At 42.1% G+C, this 21,172-nt stretch overlaps 1 protein-coding gene across 2 annotated transcripts in view; it reads left to right on the top strand.

Moving 5' to 3' along the window:
- niban2a (niban apoptosis regulator 2a) overlaps window positions 1–21,172 on the top strand; it is a 186,377-nt gene that overhangs the window by 123,965 nt on the left and 41,240 nt on the right. For both annotated transcript variants that reach the window (XM_048559120.2, XM_059638144.1), the window contains one exon: window positions 18,822–18,937. In XM_048559120.2, coding sequence (XP_048415077.2) covers window positions 18,822–18,937 — 116 coding nt within the window. The remainder of the gene's footprint in view (window positions 1–18,821; window positions 18,938–21,172) is intronic.

Raw genomic sequence — 21,172 nt, 5'->3', positions numbered from 1 at the left:
TTTCCTAATGATTTCCTGCATTCCAATAGTTCATTGTGTGTCTGCCAAAGAAAGCAAAGGAAAAGGTCTAGTATAGCCAGTCTTAGCCATGTAGGAGTGGTTTAATTAAGTTGGTAATGGGAACATTGCTAAGGTGAACCTTCAGCTTTTTGGTAAATTATGTACAGTTAATCGAAACTAATTAGTTCCAGAGGAAATGTTCCCAATACAGTAGTGGCAGTACTTCAAAGGATTATGACACATGCTGTGCTTATGTAGCAAGGCAAGCACAGTGGCTTAAAAACATGACCAGCGAAGCGATGTCTTTGTCGTAGTTTAGACATCCAAATGGGACAGTTGGGTTTTTAATGTTTATCCCATCTATCACTTGTAGTTCAAGTATGAAAACTCTGGGGAACAAAGTTGTACTGAAGGAACTCTGGGCAGGCTCATGGCAATCGGGCACAGTCTATTGTAGCAGCTTCAGTAGTCAAATATAAAAGTTGTATTGGAAAGCTAGGGGGAACCAAGTCTACAGAGGACGATGTAACTAACTTTGTTTTTAAATTTAAAAACTACTTCCGGGCATCACCCACCATACTTGTTGTTTTGCTTACAAGTGGTTTTTCTTTTTTGCCATGTGGAAGCAATACCTTTGATGGAACCAATGACTTTGTACTGTCTTTCCAATTTATTTTAATTGTGAGATGAGGAGAGTCAGGCTTCCAATATGCAAATGTGACAGGAAGCACCAGTCGTATAGAGCTACGGTTCCCAAGGTTTAACATTGGAGATTGCATTAAGCTCCACCCAGTCTGATGATGCCATGCAGATTTGGGTGAGGGAAAAGGCAGGACATTTTTTAGGATCGTGCAGGGCGAAGACTTCCATCCATAGATCTCCCAATTGTCTTCCAGGTTTCCCAAATGCTGGCAAATGCGACTGGATTGATTTTAGGATATCTGGATGAGTTGGACTGAAATGTCTGTTTCCATGCTGTACAGTTCTATGACTCTGTTGTCTTAGTAAGAAGGCTAACTTACTAATAGAACTTATCAATTGTGCAACAAACTTGTTTTGAACAAGAGCTTCTTTCATTTAGACTCGGTCTTGGTTTTCCTCTGCCATTGTAAACAGAGTTGGCCCTTTGACCCAGGTGGCAGCAAACCTCAACAATGAGCTGATAATGGTTGGCATCACAACACATAGAACAATATTTGTTACTTCTCAATAAAATCCGAAAGAACTGCGGATGCTGTAAATCTGAGTTCTGAGTTAGGGTCACTGGACCCGAAACGCTAACTGATTTATTCTTCACAGATGCTGCCAGACCAGCTGAGCTTTTCCAGCAACTTGAGCATTTGTTACTTGTCAGTTGGTTTTCCTGACCAAGTTACCACTTGGGAGGTGATGCAATCTAAATAGCTTGAAATGTTAAACTGCTATCCCACTAAAGTTGTTGTTGCCTGAGGTAATTGAAGTTTCTTCCATGTTCCAGGTTTGGAATTCTGTTCCACAGCTAATCTTCTGCTTTTGACTGGGTTCTCTTTATTTTCAATACTGCATTTCACATTCAACTCTTCTCTAATTTTGCTAATGGGCACTTTTTTTGGCAAATATTGTGGAGTCTGCAGAAGAAGAGAGACCCAATCATCTGTCCATTGCAATGGAATGTGCTGTAAGGGGCACCCTGCAGAGTGAAGGTCTTGTAAACTTGGAGAAGCCATGTCTAATGTTGGTGTTCTGGCAGAGCTCTAGCACTGAAATTGGAACCAGCTACAGCATAAAACCACACTGCTGGGCAGCAGGACAGATGGAACAGGACAGATGTTAAAAGACCCTGCAGTTTGGTTGAGATTGCGGATCAATCCATAGAACAGAATGAGTAGCACAACATGAAGTCCAGGGCAGCACAATTTATGATCACAGCACAATTTATGATCACTGTTCTTTGATCTTGGCATTAATTGTCTACAATTAGCTAACAATACAAGGCTGTGAGATGCATGTCTTCTGCCAGAGTCAATAAAAGAAAACTATGGTTTATATACCGCAACCATTTATATGCTGCGGTGAGACTAAATTAAAGGAGAGGGCTGGGTACCGGATGACAATTAAATTGTATTTCAAAACAAGGGTTTTGCATAGTCAGTTTTGGGCCAAAACGCATTTAGTAACTAATTCAGGCACAAAACGTTTCAGACAAGAGCTCTTATCAACGTTCCACTGCTTTCCCACTGTAGTGATTGTAACAAGGGCAGCCAGCTGAACCTCATAGAATGAGTTCCCTAATTAGGCCTGTTAATCTGGTCCAATCAGGGAGTTGCTGGACCTAAAAACGGGAGTGTCACTTTGGTTGATTGAAGAAGCATATTAAAGTCAAGGACTGTTGATGTGCAAACAGGCAGTGATTTGTTGAGAGGATACCAGTCTCGAGTTATTTCATGTACTTCATACAATTAAGGAATGCGTAAGATGCATTTCCAATTTGCCAAAACCAGGGCTGTTTGAGAAACAATTGACCATCTTAAGGGCAAAGATACAATGAAGCTTACAAGGAGACTTTAGCTTGAAGGAAGTATTCTATCAACAAAGCGTGAGCAAAAGAACTGTGGACACTGTAAATCAGGAACAAAAACAAAGTTGCTGGAAAAGCTCAGCAGGTCTGGCAGCATCTGTGGAGGAGAAAACAGAGTTAATGTTTCGGGTCCAGTGACCGACCCTTAGAACAGTGTGAGCAATGTCTTTATAAACACATTTCTATAGCTTCCTTTGTGGAAGACAGTAAGAGTTTCGGAAGGCTATTCCAGTGCTTCAGGTCTAGGCAGCTGAAGTCTCTGTCTCCAATGAATCAATGAAACTCAGGATGCTCGAGAGGCCAGAAATTGAGGATTGCAGATGCGAGAACAGGACTGTTCACAGTCAGCCAAAGTAACACTCCCGTTTTTAGCTACAGCAACTCCCTGATTTGAGATTTGAAAACAAAGAATTTCAAAATCAAAGTGTTGTTCAACCAAGCATTAGTGCAGATCAGCAAACACAGGTGTGGTGGGTGAAGGCACTCAGTACAAGTTGGGACGTGGGCAGCAGAGTTTTGAATGATCTGACCTTGAGGGTGAACATGGGAGACCATCAGGAATGTGCTGGAGGAATAATCCAAATGCGGTAAAGGCATGTTGTTTGATGGTTTCAGCAGCTGCTAACCTGAGGCAGAGTCAGATGATACGGAGGTGAAAATTATTGGTGCAGTTGCATAGTTGGAAGTTCTTCTCAAATGTTTTCACGGGGCTCTTTTTGTTTTTAAAAAGAAGTGTGCAGGTGAGCATTCTCCTTGAATGAGCAATTCTTCTGAAACTGGAGCTGCAGTCTGTTCTTGAGGGGTGTTCATCCTCTATCACTTGTCCTGGATGGTGTTAACTTTGTTTTGGTGGGAGTTGCATTCATCCAGGTTTGTGGGGAGTATTCCCTCCCACTATGGGTCAGTCTTTGTCAATGGTGGGAAGGCTTGGGGAATCGAAGAGAGTGTTTGGGAGGTGTAGGATGTCTGTAATTCTTCTTAGGAACCCTAGCCTATGACCTTTTCCTTGCTGCAGCGTTTGGATGGACAGTCCAGTTCAGTTTCTGCTCGATGGTAGCCCCCACATTGTTAGTGCAGACTTTAGTGATCGTAATGCCATTCAATGTCAAGTAGGGGTGGTTAGATTACTGTGTTGGGCATGGTTATTAGCCAGCACCCCGGCATGAATGTGCTTGCCAATTATTAGCTGATGTGTATTGTATGGGTCTTGAGTATGTACATCTCCATAACACTTAGAACATTCTGAGCAATTTTTGTCTCCATTTTATAAAAGGAGTTATTAAAGGTGGGGGGGAAATTTAGTGGAATGTATCCGTCGGGGAAGATTAGAGGCCTGATTCAAAAGTTGTAGAGAGAAGACTGAGCAAATGCTGATTTAAAGGCCTTTAAGATTATACATGTCTTTGATTGGAAAAGATGAGGAAATTGGACTGGGGGCTGGTCAGAAGATACACACCCTTGCCCAGAGACCCAGGCCACCAGCTGCATTCCACCCTGGGGCCATGCCTCTGGAAATGTGAGAGGAGAAACCTGGAGCTGCAGAGCCTCGTGCCTGTAAATAAACAGCAGCCGTTAATCAAATGGTTAATTGCCAAGGTGACAGGGATTTTTCCTATCAGCCTCCAGGTCACCATAGATGGTCGGGGAGGTAGGGGGAGAAATGTGGATAGTGTTATTAGTTGCCTATCGGTAGATCTCTAGCAGCAGGCAGAAACAATTAGCGTGCAAAATGGGCTTAGAAATGGCGTATGGCTTCAGCAGCATCTGCATATTTCCCATTTTGAAGGGTAGCCCCACTGTAATAGTGGATCCACTGCAAAGGCCTTTGTGAATTACAGGTTTCCAAAATGTTGAGAGAGGATGATCTCAATCTTGGGGCGGCATCCTCTTCGCTCGTCCAGGAGAACATCCTGCTGCCATGTTTTGAGCTGGAAAGTCTCTTGTTATGGCCCCCTCCACCCTTGCCCCCCCTTACAGTTTTTAAAATGTACGGATCAAACATAATTAGGATGCCAAGCACTTAAGGATCACTATCAAAAATCCATTTCACATGGAAACTACAGATGTACCTGTTGGACATCTAGGTTCATTCATCTATCCACTGTCACTAATTGACCAGTTTGAGGGTAGTCACCAGTGAGTAATTGCTTTCCCCCTCCATGGTGCGGGTTTGAGTCTCCTTTTGATCGATTTAGAATTAGAGGGGGTAAATTTAAAACTGAAATGAGGAGACATTTCTTCAGCCAGACAATGGTGGGCTTGTGGAATTCATTGCCACGGAGTGCAGTGGAGGCCGGGACGTTGGATGCCTTCAAGGCAGAGATCGACAAATTCTTGATCTCAGAAGGAATCAAGGGCTGCAGGGAAGTGGAGTTGAAATGCCCATCAGCATGATTTAAATGGCAGAGTGGACTCGATGGGCCGAATGGCCTTACTTCCACTCCTATGTCTTATGGTCTGTGAAAACTCTGCTCATCATTTCCACTTAGAACTGGAGCCAGAGCTATGGCTTACATATTCATGATGGCCATTAATAAATATAGTGAGGGATTCAGAAGATATGCCTGTCCCCAAACGGTGCTTGGAGTTTGAAAGTACCTATCGCTGACAAAAATAGATGCTAACGTTATACACCCTTCCAAAAGAAGCTATTCAAAGCTGAGAGAGAGTAGAATAGGATATGTTCATGTGGTTAGATGGTGAAGGCATGTCTTCAACATTATGCCAGGCATGATCTGTGAGCTGAGCGGCATGTTTTTGAAGAAACTCTATAGTATATAACTAAAGAGAATGGGTGTCTCAGTGGACGTGTAATTGTGGAATTGGAGCAGAAGATCCTCCAACAATGTTAAGTCATCACAATGGAAGACATCAGCCTCTTGTTTTTATTGGTGGCACTTGATGTTTAAGCAGCTTTTTACTTCAAAGCACTGACAATAAGCTGCATAGAAAGTTTCAGTGCAAGCTTCAGTTGATTTGGTTAATGTAGGAATGAAACAGTCTGGCATAACTTCTGCAAGTGATTCAGGAAATTGACTGCCATATTGTTGATCTGAAAACATTCTGAACAGTAAAATGGAGAGGAGCACAGCTCACATTAAATGATTGAGATTGAAATACTTATCAAATAGTGTGGAATGTTGAAAATACTTTTGCCAATGTCAAAATAGGTTTAGTTGTTATCTAGGATAATAAAATGTGAGGCTGGATGAACACAGCAGGCCAAGCAGCATCTGATGAAGGGTCTAGGCCCGAAACGTCAGCTTTTGTGTTCCTGAGATGCTGCTTGGCCTGCTGTGTTCATCCAGCCTCACATTTTATTATCTTGGAATCTCCAGCATCTGCAGTTCCCATTATCTCTTTAGTTGTTATCTATCTGTGTCAGACATACCTTGAGGCTCCCTCACTGAGTGGGAGTTCATAGAGAAAGTAGGCTGCTTCAATTTTAAAACTGAATTTGAGGTGTTGAAACACAGATTTAAGGTACAGAGGGCAGCCATACAGCCTGCTGTCTCTGTATGGGGTGAAAGACGTTTCTGGCTTATTTGAACTTTCTAGTAATTGGTTCCTGGCCGTCTAGATTATGAGACATATCCAAAAGAGTAGTGGGATTATATTAAATTAGATTCCCTACTGTGTGGAAGCAGGTCCTTTGGCCCAACAAGTCCACACCGCCCCTCTGCCTTTTAGGCAGATTGTTCCAGACCCCTACCACCACCCAGTTAAAAATGAAATGTTATCCTCAAACCCCCTCTAATCTTTCTGCCAGTTAGTTTAAATGCCTGTCCCTGATTACTGACATCTTTGTTAATTGCAGTAAGGTCCTGCATATTCACACTATCTGGGCTTGTCATTTTCAGACTTCAATTACAATCTCCATTTGGCTGCCCCTGAACAAAATTCATTAACACTGCCTCCACATAGCTAAAATTCTCTTCTACTGGAAATATCCCAACAAACCTCTTCTATACTTCTGAAGAAGGCTCATTGAACCCACAAGATTAACTGTGTTTTTTGCTTCACCAGATGTTGCCAGACCTGCTGAGATTTTCCAGCACTTTGTTTTTGTTCTCTTCTCTGCTCACTCTGTGTTGTGCACTTCCTGCAATACTCAGATGTATGGGGACTTGATTTTCTTTAAACATAAATATTTTCTTTCCAGAAAGTAATCCTGCTGTAGATTAAAGTTCTGATCGGCTGTGTTTGCATATCTTGTACTTCATCCAACTCTAATATATTTAGTACTACTGCCTAAATTTAACAGACTTATGTCCCTAGACTGGGATAATTTCATTCAACCCAAAAGGTATCTGAAAGCCTCATGAGGTAAGGCTTGATCCAAGAGCTGGCCTATGATTGGAATAATTGTTAATCTGACTGGCCCACATATTTTTCAGGGACTGAAGTAAGTTTTACTTTGTTCAGAATGAGGTCAGTAGTGTCAGCTCATGGAATAGTGCCAAAGAGCCCAGACCTGGGCCCAGACTATAGAGAGCCTACAATAGCCTCCATTCTGTGGAAGGATCACTGAACCCGAAACATGAACTGATTTTTTTCCCCCTTCTCAAATGGTGCCAGACCTGCTGAGCTTTCCCAATAACTTGTGTTTTTGAATAGCCTCCATGGGTTCAAGGTCCAGTAGAGGAAGGGGCTAGATTCCTGCTGGGACTCTTGGAATGCTGGCTAACATAGCCTCGAAGACTGAGCAGCACTTCTAACAAATCAAAAATTTTTGAGGGATGGGGGAAGGAAAGGGCGATGTTTAGATTTTTCTTTTACCAATAATATAAATTTATAAACAACTGTATGTCTTCTCACAAGCAAGTAATGATTTGGAAATGACTTTCAGGTCCCTGGGGATCAGCTTACTAATTACTTTTGTGTGTAATTTGGTTCCAGTGCATGTTTTTGCTTTGATGTGGCCAAGCACCACGAGAAAAAATGTGAAATGGCTGACTTCAACAACTGCCCTTTCTCAGCCCTGTTTTCTGGCTGAGATTCATTTTTGGGAATTTTGCTAAGAAATGTCAAGTGATTATAATTCTAGGATTCTTTACTTTTTCAACTGTTTGGCCATGTCACCGAATTTGATAGCACGCGATGCAAAGTTTGTGGTGTCAGGCATTTAGTAAGCTATTAACCTTTCTGAAAAAAGCTTTCCCTTTTTGATTTAAGTAATTTTTCATGCAAATATTCTTTCATGCAGATTTAATTTAGAAGGGAAGCCTTTCATAAGGTCACTGCTCTGAAAGGAGCTGGCATGTATAATACACATGGTAATGGAATTTTAAATTGGTCTTTCTGTGTATTACAAACTACTGAAATGGGTCTTTTTTTAATTCATGGGAACAGAATGTAGAGCAATGTGAGGGGCAGGAGGTTGGTGCTAATCAGCCGATTTGTGTCTTGGCACTAGTTCCTCAACCTGTGTTGATTCTGATCTTTAATTTCTTGTTTTTATTTCCATCATACTGATTGTATTTCTTTTTTAGTATTTCACCAATTCCCTTTTTTCATTTATATTATTGTTTTCATGTAATTCCAAGTTCCAAAGCAAATTGTCATGAAATTTTGTTTTGTTCAGTGTAAGAGACATTATCCTCCAACTATCTTATTCCCTGATAGGAAAAGTTACAGGTTTGGAAGTAGAGATAACAAAGTGTGTCGCTGGATGAACACAGCAGGCCAAGCAGAGCATATCTAGCCATAGAACGCAAGATTCTTGGCCTCAAGAACATTGACACACAGTTCCACACAATGGGTTATCTTTTACATGTCTTCCAGCACAGACATGCTGTGCTAAATGCTCTTTCTCTGTTGTTTCATTTTGAAACTTCACTTTGACTGGTTTCCCACATTCTGCACTGCATCAACTTGAAGTCATCCAAAATGCTGCCCTGACTTAACTTAAGTTAAGTTTCCCTCTCAGCTCTGTACTTGTTGTTTTACATTGACTTGCACTAAGATATGTCTTGACTTGAAAATTTTCTTTACTTACACATCTCTCCAGGTCCTAATGCCTGCTTGTATCTGCACTTTCAGTTCCCCAATCCTGCAAGATATCCGTGCTCCACTGAATCGGGTTCCTTTTGCGTTCCCAGTTACAGTCACTCCATGATTGGTGCTATGTCTTCAGTTGTCCCAAGGTCTGGAATTCCGTCCCTATTTGCATCTACCTTGCTTTCTTCCTTTTTAAGGAATATTTTAAAAACTTACCACATTGACTATGCTTTTAGTCAACTGACCTAATGTCGTCCTTGGTTTAGTGTCATCATCTATTTTATAAAGTCATCTGAAGTGCTTTATCAGGATACTTCGTGATGTTAAAGTTGCGAAATAACTGCAGGTTGTTTAACTGTTGGGAATTATTGATGTATACCTTCAGATGCCTTTCAGACTAAAGTGTATTTGTGTGTGCACAATATATAGCATACAATGATCTGATCTGCCATCAAGTCAAAATGATGATCAATTTAACTCCCAAATCAGTCCTGTAATATTTCTGTGCTAGTGTGATATTGGGTAGATAAGTTGGATACCCCAAAGACAGATTGGGGGTGGGCGTGACCTTACAGAGGTTTATAAAGTTGTGAGAAGTGTGGATAGGGCGAATAGCCAAGATCTTTTTCTGAGGGTTGGGCAGCCCAAAACTAGAGGGCATAGCTTGAAGGCAAGAGGGGAAAATTTTAAAGGGACCTGAGGGACAACTGTTTCACGCAGAGGTTTGTGTGTGTATGGAATGAGTTGAATTAGGTGGTGGAGGCTTTTACAATTACAACCTTAAAAGGCATTTGGATGGGAACATGAATAGGAAGGGTTTAGAGAGATATCAGTCAAATGCTGACAATGGGACTAGATCAATTTAGAATATCTGGTCTGTGCAGATGAATTGGATGGAAAGGTCTTTCTGTATTGTATAACTCTGACTCTGAATTGTATCAAATGGCACAGCACTTGTGTTAACTCATAACAAGTTGAATTTGTTTGGCTTCATCACAAGCGAGGCACTGACTGCACCTAATGACTACATGCTTATGACACTCTAAATGGTGTATGATTTTGTGTGCTGGACAACATTTGCTAAACAATCATGTATGTTAGTGTTATGCTGACACCCAATTTAAGATTCAGTCTGGCCTGCAGTGTGGTATATTTGTGCTTAATGGAAGCCAATTATATGAATACGTAGGGCCCTGTTCTGTGCAGGCAGACAGAATGCATACACCATACTGCTCCTGTTTCAACTGATCAAAATAGGTGACAGCCATTCCGTGGTCAAGATATTACCCTAAAGAATGAACCAATCAGGCAGCGTGCTTGATTGAAATTTAACTGAAGCTACGTAGTGAACTGTCAATCTAGGTTTAGCAACTGGTGCATTCTCCATGGCCATTCCTCTACCAGAGACGACTTGTCAATCAGTCAACATGCAGTAAAAGAAGTCGTTCTGCGCTTCACTGTATTCTTGTGAATGATGAGTACAAGGTAAAAAGATTCAACAACTTTTTTCCCAAAAATGATCAAATGTCAAGTAACAGCAGTAATGCATGTTTATTGATTCATTTACAAAAGCCAGAGTGTTTATTACTTTTGTGCCTTCTCAAATTTCAAAGTTGCATTGAACATGGAAACCCAAAGGAGAGAGGATACTCTAAGGCACTGCCTACATTTGCATAGCAGTAAAGTTGCAATAGTATCTCCTTGGCATCTGCTGTCCTCTAGAAAAGCCTGACCATACAGGACATGAGTCATACTAGATGCTGTCTATCTGACTTCCCATGCAAGTATTTCCTAAGAATGACCGTGCATGGAGTTGTAGTTTGATCTGCACTTGCGTTGACACATAACTACTTCCATGTGTTTCATTTTCCTATGATTTATTGCTTGTGGGTAATGGTTTATATCTCCTGACTTAATTAAATTGCCCTATTTCCCTTCGTAATCCTCCTACTCAATTTATTCTTTCCAACTTGTATGCTGCCCTTTTTCTCGTCACATGAATAAAAGGCTTTCTCTCAGCTATTCATTGGTGGGGTGGGGCTCCAGCACACTCCTTTGAGAGTAGCTTGTTGACTTTCGGAGTGAGTTGGAAGGAGAGTGAGATGATGTGGGGAAGAGCCTGGCCTCTGTTGTACACCCCCCTCATGCCACTGTAGCTACCAACTGTAACATAGCTCACTTTCCTCATTTTCAGGTCCACAACAGGAGATGACCATGAGATTAGTTGTCTGTTGGTTCATCCTTCCTGTACCTTGAGCTGAAAATTCAGACAATCATTGAGTCATACAGCATAGAAACAGGCCCTTCAGCCTACTGTGTCTGTGCCAACCAACGAACACCAAACTACACTAATCCCATTTATCTGCACTTAGTCTGTAGCCTACTATTCCCTGGCACAGGTAGATGCTACTTAAATGTTGCTAAAGTACCTACCTCCACTACCCTTTTCAGGCACCACATTCTTTATTTCTTCTACTGTCTAAGTGAAGTAAATATTTTCCAATTTACTTTAAAACACTTTTACTCCTCACCTTTTAAACTTGTGCTCTCTGGCTTCTGGCACATCTGCCCTGTCAATGTCTCAGAATTTTGATTACCTCAGTCAGTTCACCACCTCCTCTCTCTTCTTCCCCCTCCCCCCCCCGCCCCTCCTCTGTTCCAAGGAAAACAAACTTACCTATCCAGTCCTCGTACGAAATTTTAAAAATTCCAGTATACTAGATGTGAAGATGTATGTGTAATCTCCACTTAGTGATAAAAAAATGTGTGGAATCTTGTACGTGACAGATAAGAACAGACATGTTGGGCGTGATTTAGACCTAATATTTCAGTAATGAATGCGCTATAACAAAAGCAATTTAATTCTAAAAATTAGGGAGTACTAGAAGGATGTACCTGGTATGGATTGTTATTTTTTCCTCTAGCAGAAGAGACCAAATGGAGTCACGCTATCAATTTGGAGATTGTAAACTAAATTTCTTTCATACAGTCCCCTCTGTCGGAAACTACACCAGCTTTCAAAGACAGGGGGAATTTCACAAAGTTGTGCTACTTAGCCAACAAGCAATGCAGAAAATGTATGTGCACAGTCTTAATTGCTCACAATTAAATTTTACGGCCTTGAAAATTTCATGTTATAAATGAAGAACCTCATTCATTTAAAATGTTGTGAAACTTGGTTAATTTTAACCTTTTAGCCTCATCTTTCCCCATGAATCCCATCTTTCTTTACTTCTGTTTTCCATTCTGGACATTGTTTTACCTTGAATGAAATGTTCAGACTCGTATGTTGTGGATTAGACTCTGCATCTTAATAACAGTACCTCAATCTGTCAGACACCCTGAAGCTTGCCGATTTTCACATAACAGATTTCCTCTAGGGAGCACCATGCTGATAAGATTCTCTTATAACCCAAAGTTGCTGCTCAAAAGCCCAGTCAAGTCAGCAGACAGCTGTTTCGTGCAATATTGTGTATCTTCACCGTTTAGGAGAAAATCCAAGCCATGAACTCCTCAGTTCCTCCTCCCTGCAATGCTGAAAACATAAAGTCATCACAGTTTTCACAGACCATAGGGCTGCGCTCTCATTAGAGGCAGATTGGCTCTTCCAAAGAGGGTCATTAATTTTTTTTTAGCTACCCACTGTCACCCCCTGCTGGTGGTTACATTACATAGGCCTGTATTGATGCAGGGTCATATATTTCACTGAAGGTTGAATTTGTATATTTTAGATATAACTCAATTCACCAACTGATTTTTCAGGTCCCCATGTAATCCCTAGGCAGGTTGCTGTATGGCTTGGTTGCTAATCAGATGAAGAAGTAAGTGGATAATATTGATGAACAGGAGTTATTGATGAGCATGTGCAGCAATGAAAATTGTTACTTCAAATTGAGACCCTCCCAATTTCAGAGGAGTTCTGCCTTGTGATAAGCTCATTCCGTTTTACTTGTTCCGAGTTGAATAGAGTAGGGCTGCAGTAGATTCTTTTAAAATTCAAGATCTAATTCACCAAAAAGTTGAGGGATGTATATTTTTTGATGGAGACAATTTGAGTATTGTATTCTGCAGCTCAATTTGGAGCTAACCTTTACAGATTTGGCTGAAAATAGTATGTATATTGCTGAGTTTGCAATTGGTACTCAACCTAATGAGACCATATGACTAAAACAGTCAATTATTTGATCATCTTGAATGTTTTGTCTTTCTGTGAGTAGAGTTCATATCTCAATTCTAGAAAAACGTAAACTCGTTCATGGGTGTACGCAGTACTGAGCAACAGATTAAAAATCAAGAGATAACGAGGTGTAGAGCTGGATGAACACAGCAGGCCAAGCAGCAGCGTAGGATCAGGAAAGCTGATGTTTTGGGCCTAGACCCTTCAGAAATTCATCTTTCCTGCTCCTATGATGCTGCTTGGCCTGCTGTGTTCATCCAGCTCTACACCTTGTTATCTCAGATTCTCCAGCATCTGCAGTTCCTACTATCCCAGACTAAAAATCAAGTTCTGTTTCAATTTGTAGTGTTAAGTAAAGAAATTTGGAGGATTTTACTTTTTGGAGTGATCTTTAGTTGTCTATGTACCTAATTACAGTGAAAAGCTTTTGTTTTTGCAAGCAGTACAGGCAGACTGTAGTAAAAAGGACGTACAGATAATGGGGTGCTTAAACAGGTCGAGGCATACAAGGTTACAGCAACATAGCAGGTGCTCAAAGCAGAATCAACATTAGTAAGATCAAATTATTTCAAATTAGACGTCCATTGAGCAGTCTAACAATAGCAGGGAAGAAGCTGTTCTTGAACCTGTTGGCACATGTTTTCAAGCTTCTGTATCTTCTGCCTGGTGGAAAAGGTTGGCAGAGAGCATTATGGCGTCAGATGGTCTTTGTTGGCAGCCTTTCTGTACCAACAAGATGTGTAGCTGGAGTCCATGGATGGGAGGTTGGCTTCCATGATGGCCTGGCCTACGCACATAACGTTCTGTAGTTTCTTACAGACCTGGGAAGAGCAGTTGTGTACCAGGCTGTTATGTATCTGAAAGAATGTTTTCTGTGGTTCACTGCATTTTCCTATATTAAGGACAAATTCAAAGAATTTTTTTGGGAAGTGAATCTCTGTTTCTTGAGCAGGAACTTCTCCTGTACCACTTCCTATTGAATCTGTTAATTAAGCAAAATATTTTTGCACTAATTTGTTGGTATGAGCTGGTAAGACTCAAATGAATGTGGATAATATCACTTTACTGGCTCCATTATGATGTGACACCTGGAGAAATGTGACAAAGTGCTATTGAAATAGAAGTGATTTCAATTGCACCATGATGTTGGTTCAGTATCTCCTCTCCTCTACCTGGATGGCCGGCTCGTGATGCAATGTGACACTAACAGCATGGGTTCATTTCTTGCACTGACTGAGGTTACTATGAAGGACCCTCCTCCTCAACTTCTCCCCTTCCCTAGGGCATGGTGAACTTCAGGATAAACAATCGCCAGAGTTCCCCCTCTGTGTCTATTCTCCTTTCTCATCTCCCACCTCCCACCTCCCCAACCCCTCCCAATCTGTCTCTGTCCTCTTCTCTCATCTCCCCACCCCCCCCCCACCAATCTGCCTCTAATGAGAGAGCAGCCCTATGGTCTGTGAAGACTGATGACTTTACGTTTTCAGCATTGTACATAAAACTTTGGAGCTTATTTTAAAACATGTTGCAATCACGTTCCTTTACTTGAATCGAACTGCAGGTTCCACGGATGGACTTGCAGCTCAGATGTGAAACTGAGGCTTGTATATGGCATTAAAAGGAGCTAACGTTGACCCTTTATATAGGGTTGCTTGGGATGTTCACCATACATTCCTGTTCCAGCTGGCCATTGAGTGAATCTACAAGCAACTTCATTCAGACTAATGCCAAAGTGCCAGTATTTTAATTGCAATTAAGATTGCAGAAATGTAAAAGGAATACACTTGCGCTACATTTTGGCTGTATTTTGGGGTGGGGTGTGTGAGGGAGAATAAAGGCAGCCTAAACGCATCAATAATCAGAGCTTTTATTTTGCAATTCGGTGAGCAATCCTTCTGGAGAATCCTGACTTTCGGAAACTTTACAATGCTGCACTTTTAAAATGGATGCTATTGACTTCCACAAAGATTTCTGACATCATTGTGATTATAACAAGAACCAAAGTATTAAAAACATGCTGTATATTTCTTCTGTTACCAAAGCATGCAGTTGTTGATCAAGTTTTAAAGTCATGATAGAACAAGTTCAGTAACTTCATTACAGTAAAAAATAACGGTTTCTATTCGGAATCAATTTGATATTAAATTTCACTCGTGGTTTATACTTGTGGATGGATTGGAATTTGGAAGTTATCATTAGGAGTATAAGTTTATTGCCTTTTTTCATGAGCAGCATTCAAAATTCCTCCCCCTCTTTGCAAATGCAAATTTAATATGTAGTCCCAAGCTAGCATCATTGGCACAGGATAATTACTGACCCACCAACCATCCCCCCACACCCACCTTGTCAGTACAAGAAAGGCAGAGTTACATTTATGTGGTGCCTTTTCATGACCTATGGCTGTAATGTTCTTTGAGTTTGCATGAGGTCTTTTATGTAAAAGTGTGTGAAATGGCAGTCAAATTGTGTGCAATGTGGTGACACTTAATTGTTTGATACTTGATTGAGGACCTAATGTTGGCCAGAACACAGAGGAGAATGTCCCTGCTGCTCTTTTTCTAAAAGAAAAGTACCATGGGATCTTTTATGCCCTTCTGAGGGGGCCAATGGAACTTTAGTTCAATGATTCACCCGAAAGATGTGACCTTGGTCTGTATTGTGTGCCAGTAATCTGTGGGTGTGTTTATGAAGATTGTGCCCAAGTCTCTGGAACAAAACCTCTCTGATGAAGGGTCTAGGCCCGAAACGTCAGCTTTTGTGCTCCTGAGATGCTGCTTGGCCTGCTGTGTTCATCCAGCCTCACATTTTATTATCTCTGGAACAAAACTTTGATTTAGCACTTTTGACCCAGCCAGAAGGTTCTGTCATGAAGCTGAGGTTTGTATGTTGCAGAGTTAATTTTGCTTTGACTAAACTAAATTGATTGTCCATATTCAGAAACTGTTTCAGCATCTCTCAAAGACAGGAAATATAGAAAAACAAATCTCTTTGCCATCCTTGGTTGTTTTTGTTGTTTCCTGAGTAACTTTGTTGCCTTAATTCTGCGTTGAATGAAAATTGCTTGATGGGCTATACATAGCAGTTGAACAGTGAGAGTTCAGACACTGGTTTTCTAAAATATGTTCAACCTCACCAGCTGATCTGTCTTTGCATTTTTTTGTGCCTTGGAGAAAAAGCTGTTTTTGTTTTTTTTAAAAATGGATATTATTGACAGTGTGACACAAATGCGCAATAAGTAGTGGCTCTCTACAATAGGCTTGAGAATGTCGGTAAAGAGTACTGAAATTCTTGTTTGATATCCATGGCCTTAAGCATAATATCATGAGTATCAATTGCTTTCAGGCAAAACTTTTCAAAGCTGAATGAACATCATAAATCTTTGTTTTTAATTGATTGGATTTGGTCACAAAATTCTAAATGATAACTGATTTTTAACAAATGTACCAGCTGTTATGCTTCTGTGAAATCCTGTTTGTATAAAGTTTTTGAGAGTCCACAAACTTAAAACGTTTGTCAACATGGTAAATACAGTAAGCCCTTATTACAATCTAAGCCCCTTTGCTAGCATTGGTTAATCTTTTTATAACTCCCTCCATGGTTATAAACATTGTGTTTAATGTGGTTTACACTGATCGCATGACTTTGAAAGACCTTGTGATTTTGTTTTCTTTGAGGGGGTGAGACAGCGTCGGGTGTCATTCCTTGGGGTGAAGGATGTTGTTTGAAAATTAAATATTTTGCTAAGTTGCCAACCAATGCTGTATTAAGCTGTACCTTTTCAAGGTGATTTTGAAGGTGCATTTCTACTCTGCACCAACAATGTGCTTTAAGCCAAAACTCTGAAGAGCAACATCTGCACTTCTTAGCTTGTGTTTCCTTTATCAGCTTCCCTATGATGGTAGGTTGTTTGGAATTATTTGAACTACTGTATTGTAAACCTACACCGCTACAACCCAGGTCAGGATAGCTTTTAAATCCTGCAACCAGCAGAAGGAACAAACTTTTATCTCTATTGACTGCTGTGTTCTAGTCTCAAAAGGTTGTCTTAACTACTTCCAGTACATTTACAACACTGGCATTTACCTACCAAATTGGAAAATTGCCCAAGGTTGTCCTGTACACACAAAGCAAAACAAATCCAAATCAGCCAATTACCACCCCATCAGTCTGCTCCTTATCAACAGGGCTATCAAGCAGCCTGATATAACCTGCTCAGTGATTCTCAGTTTGGGTTCCATTAGGGCCATTGAACTTCTGACCTCATTACAGCCTTGGGTCAAACATGGACAAAAGAGCTGAATGCCAGAGATGGATGAGAGTGACAAGGCTGCATTTGACTGAGTGTGGTGTTAAGGAGCCCGAGCAAAACTGGAATCAATGAGTGTCGATTCCTCAGGCTACTGACCTAGGCCCAAACATCTTCAGCTGCTTCGTCAATGACCTTCCCTCCGTCATAAGGCTAGAAGTGGGGATGTTCGCTGATTGCGCAATGTTCACCATTCGCAACTCCTCAGATACTGAAGCAGTCCATGTTCAAATGCAACAAGACCCGGACAATATCCAGGCTTGGTCTGACAAATGGCAAGTAACATTCACACCACATAAATGCTAGGCAATGACCATCACCAGTAAGAGACAATCTAACTACTGCCCCATGACATTCAATAGCATTACCATCACTGAATCCTCTACTATCAACATCCTTGGGGTTGCCAATGACCAGAAGGTCAACTGGACTCACCACATAAACATTTTCAGCAAGAGCAGGTCAGAGGCTAGGAATACTGCAGCCAGTAACTCTCCACCTGAACCTAAAAAAGAAGCCTGCCCACCTACAAGGCATAAGTCGGGATGATTCAAGGAGCTCGACACCATTCAGGACAAAGCATCCTGCTTGATTAGCACGTTATCCACTAAAATCCATTCCCTCCACCACTGGCGCTCAGCAGCAGTGTGTACTGTTTACCAAATGCACAACAGAAATTCACCAAAAATCCTCAGACAGCACTTTCTAAATCCATGACCACTTCCATCGATTAGGACAAGGGCAGCAAATACCTGGAACGCCCCCACCCACAAGTTTCCCTCCAAGTCTCACACCATCCTGAGCTGGAGAGGTGTTGCCATGCTTAACTGTTAATGGATCAAAATCCTGGAATTTCCTGCCTAAGGTGATTGTGGATCTACAGGCAGCATATGGACTACAGCTTAAAGAGAAAGTTCACCACTGCCACCTTAAGGGCAACCAGGGACAGGCAGTGAATTCTGTCTCAGCCAGTGATGCTCATGTCCCATGAGTAAACTGGGGGTGGGGGTCGGGAGGGGGGGAGGGTGTGGAATAGAAAACTTTAACTCTTAACCAAATTTCCTTTTCCTCTGAGCCCTCAAACTCTAGGCAAATGAAATCTCAGCACAAAATCTTCTGGTGGAGAAGGAGAAGGCTGAACAAGCAGTGAGGAAGACTGGAATGTTCTTTGGAAAGACACTATTAGAATGATCAGTTTTTTTTGTTCGCATTAAAATTATATTTGAAATGTTTTGGGAGGATAAACTAGGTTTAGGATCAGATGTTTGGCTGAAAAATACTGATGAACAGGGTCACCTAAATGCTCAAAGTATAAATTCTTGCAGAAGTGCAGCAACATTTTGAATTTAATGGAAAAGGCCTTTTTTCTGAGTCAATGAAGATATTTTGCTGAAAATTGTCTGAGAGTCAGGATTGTGCACAATCTAATTCGCAATCATTGGTGGATGTGATGCTAATAATTACTGAGTGAGAGGGACACAGGCATCTCATTGTTTAAGGGAAAATTGAGTAAACACTTGAAGCTGAGAAAGGTATGGAGAATGTGACGAGGGCAAACCAGCGGGGGGAGTTTTGGCAAGGAAAAGTAAAAGCTAAGCAGTACATGACAGCCTCTTATTGTAAACAGTTACTTTCCCGCATTGATGAGTCAATCAATTAGTCAGCAATGTATCAATCATGTGCGCTCTATTACTTGGGGCAATGTAAACCGTTTTAATGTTGTGTAGAGCATGAGTTGTTCAATGTAATATTTTATGTGTAAGCATTTTGTTGTATTGCAGGATTACCTGAAGATTGCAAAGTAGAGACTCCAGCCTTCACAGATGCTGTCCGATTGTACCGTCAGTCAAAAGATCAATATGGCACGTGGGACATGCTGTGTGGCAATCAAGCACAGGTAAGCTATCTCACTTAGAACACCATTGAAAGTCCTAGTTGTACTTGCATAGTCCAATGCATTAAACAGCGGCCCTCCTCTGCTAGCTAGTTTACTCGGGCTTTAACTTCTTTTCTAAGTTGTCACTGTGAATGTAAAGTACCAGCCACATCAATGTGGAAAAGATATTCCACTTACTCTCTTCCAAACTTCATTCCCACTGATTGATTGATTCATTCAGAAGGCTATGAAGAGGCTTATTTAATTTGACATTTGTGTTGCATGTTAATGTGGCAGCTAATTCAGAGCAATCCCAATAATAATAATCACAAAATTCAGTTATCTCAGTTTCTAGCCTGGAAACTACTTCTAAGTGTGACCCCAAACGAATACTGCCCCCTCCATTCCCTTTGTGGGTATAAAGTGCAGGCCTGTTGTTGATGCCAGATCTATGGTGTCTGTCAGTTACATCAATGCCTGCAGTATGTTTATGATAGAAATATTAAAACCCACACAATTTAAGGACTTGGTCTGTTTGACAAATGCATGTGAGATGGGCAGTCTGTGTCAGCAGAGTTAATGAGATAATGACTGAAAGATTTCCTTTTTTTATGGTGACCTGACAATAGGAAGTGTTTCCCAGGGGTTCACATGTCATGCAAATCTTCCAAAGCAGACCCCCTCCTCTGTTTCTAACATTTTAATGGATGCAAGAATTTAGGAACTGAAGGATGTGGCAACATGTTCTTTGGAATGGCATTTTGTGGTCACAGATGAAGGCACTTGTGTTGTGCTATATTGTAGATAATGGGAACTACAGATGCTGGAGAATTCCAAGATAATAAAATGTGAGGCTGGATGAACACAGCAGGCCAAGCAGCATCTCGGGAGCACAAAAGCTGATGTTTTGGGCCTAGACCCTTCTTCAGAGAGGGGGATGAGGTGAGGGTTCTGGAATAAATAGGGAGAGAAGGGGAGGCGGACCGAAGATGGAGAGTAAAGAAGATAGGTGGGGAGGTAGGGAGGGGATAGGTCAGTCCAGGGAAGACGGACAGGTCAAGGAGGTGGGATGAGGTTAGTAGGTAGATACCTCTCAGTCTCCATCTCAGACAACCAGCTTGTAACTGATGTCCATTTCAAGCCCACCGACTCCGACAGCTACCTAGAATACACCTCCTCCCACCCACCCTCCTGCAAAAATTCCATCCCCTATTCCCAATTCCTCTGCCTCTGCCGCATCTGCTCCCACGATAAGACATTCCACTCCTGCACATCCCAGATGTCCAAGTTCTTTAAGGACCGCAACTTCCCCCCACGGTGATCGAGAACGCCCTTGACCGCGTCTCCCGTATTTCCCGCAACACATCCCTCACACCCTGCCCCCGCCACAACCGCCCTAAGAGGATCCCCCTCGTTCTCACACACCACCCTACCAACCTCCGGATACAACGCATCATCCTCCGACACTTTCGCCATTTACAATCCGACCCCACCACCCAAGACATTTTTCCATCCCCACCCCTGTCTGCTTTCCGGAGAGACCACTCTCTCCGTGACTCCCTTGTTCGCTCCACACTGCCCTCCAACCCCACCACAGCCGGCACCTTTCCCTGCAACCGCAGGAAATGCTACACTTGCCCCCACACCACCTCCCTCACCCCTATTCCAGGCCCCAAGATGACATTCCACATTAAGCAGAGGTTCACCTGCACATCTGCCAATGTGGTATACTGCATCCACTGTACCCGGTGCGGCTTCCTCTACATTGGGGAAACCAAGCGGAGGCTTGGGGACCGCTTTGCCGAACACCTCCGCTCAGTTCGCAACAAACAACTGCACCTCCCAGTCGCAAACCATTTCCACTCCCCCTCCCATTCTCTAGATGACATGTCCATCATGGGCCTCCTGCACTGCCACAATGATGCCACCCAAAGGTTGCAGGAACAGTAACTCATATTCCGCCTGGGAACCCTGCAGCCTAATGGTATCAATGTGGACTTCACCAGTTTCAAAATCTCCCCTTCCCCTACTGCATCCCTAAACCAGCCCAGTTTGTCCCCTCCCCCCACTGCACCACACAACCAGCCCAGCTCTTCCCCCCCCCCCCCCCCCCCCCGCCTCCACCCACTGCATCCCAAAACCAGTCCAACCTGTCTCTGCCTCCCTAACCGGTTCTTCCTCTCACCCATCCCTTCCTCCCACCCCAAGCCGCACCCCCATCTACCTACTAACCTCATCCCACCTCCTTGACCTGTC

This window comes from Stegostoma tigrinum, chromosome 29, assembly GCF_030684315.1.
Source record: "Stegostoma tigrinum isolate sSteTig4 chromosome 29, sSteTig4.hap1, whole genome shotgun sequence".
Taxonomy (NCBI): domain Eukaryota; kingdom Metazoa; phylum Chordata; class Chondrichthyes; order Orectolobiformes; family Stegostomatidae; genus Stegostoma; species Stegostoma tigrinum.
The sequence above is the reverse complement of the archived record's forward strand: the minus strand, read 5'-3'. Positions and strand labels throughout refer to the sequence as shown.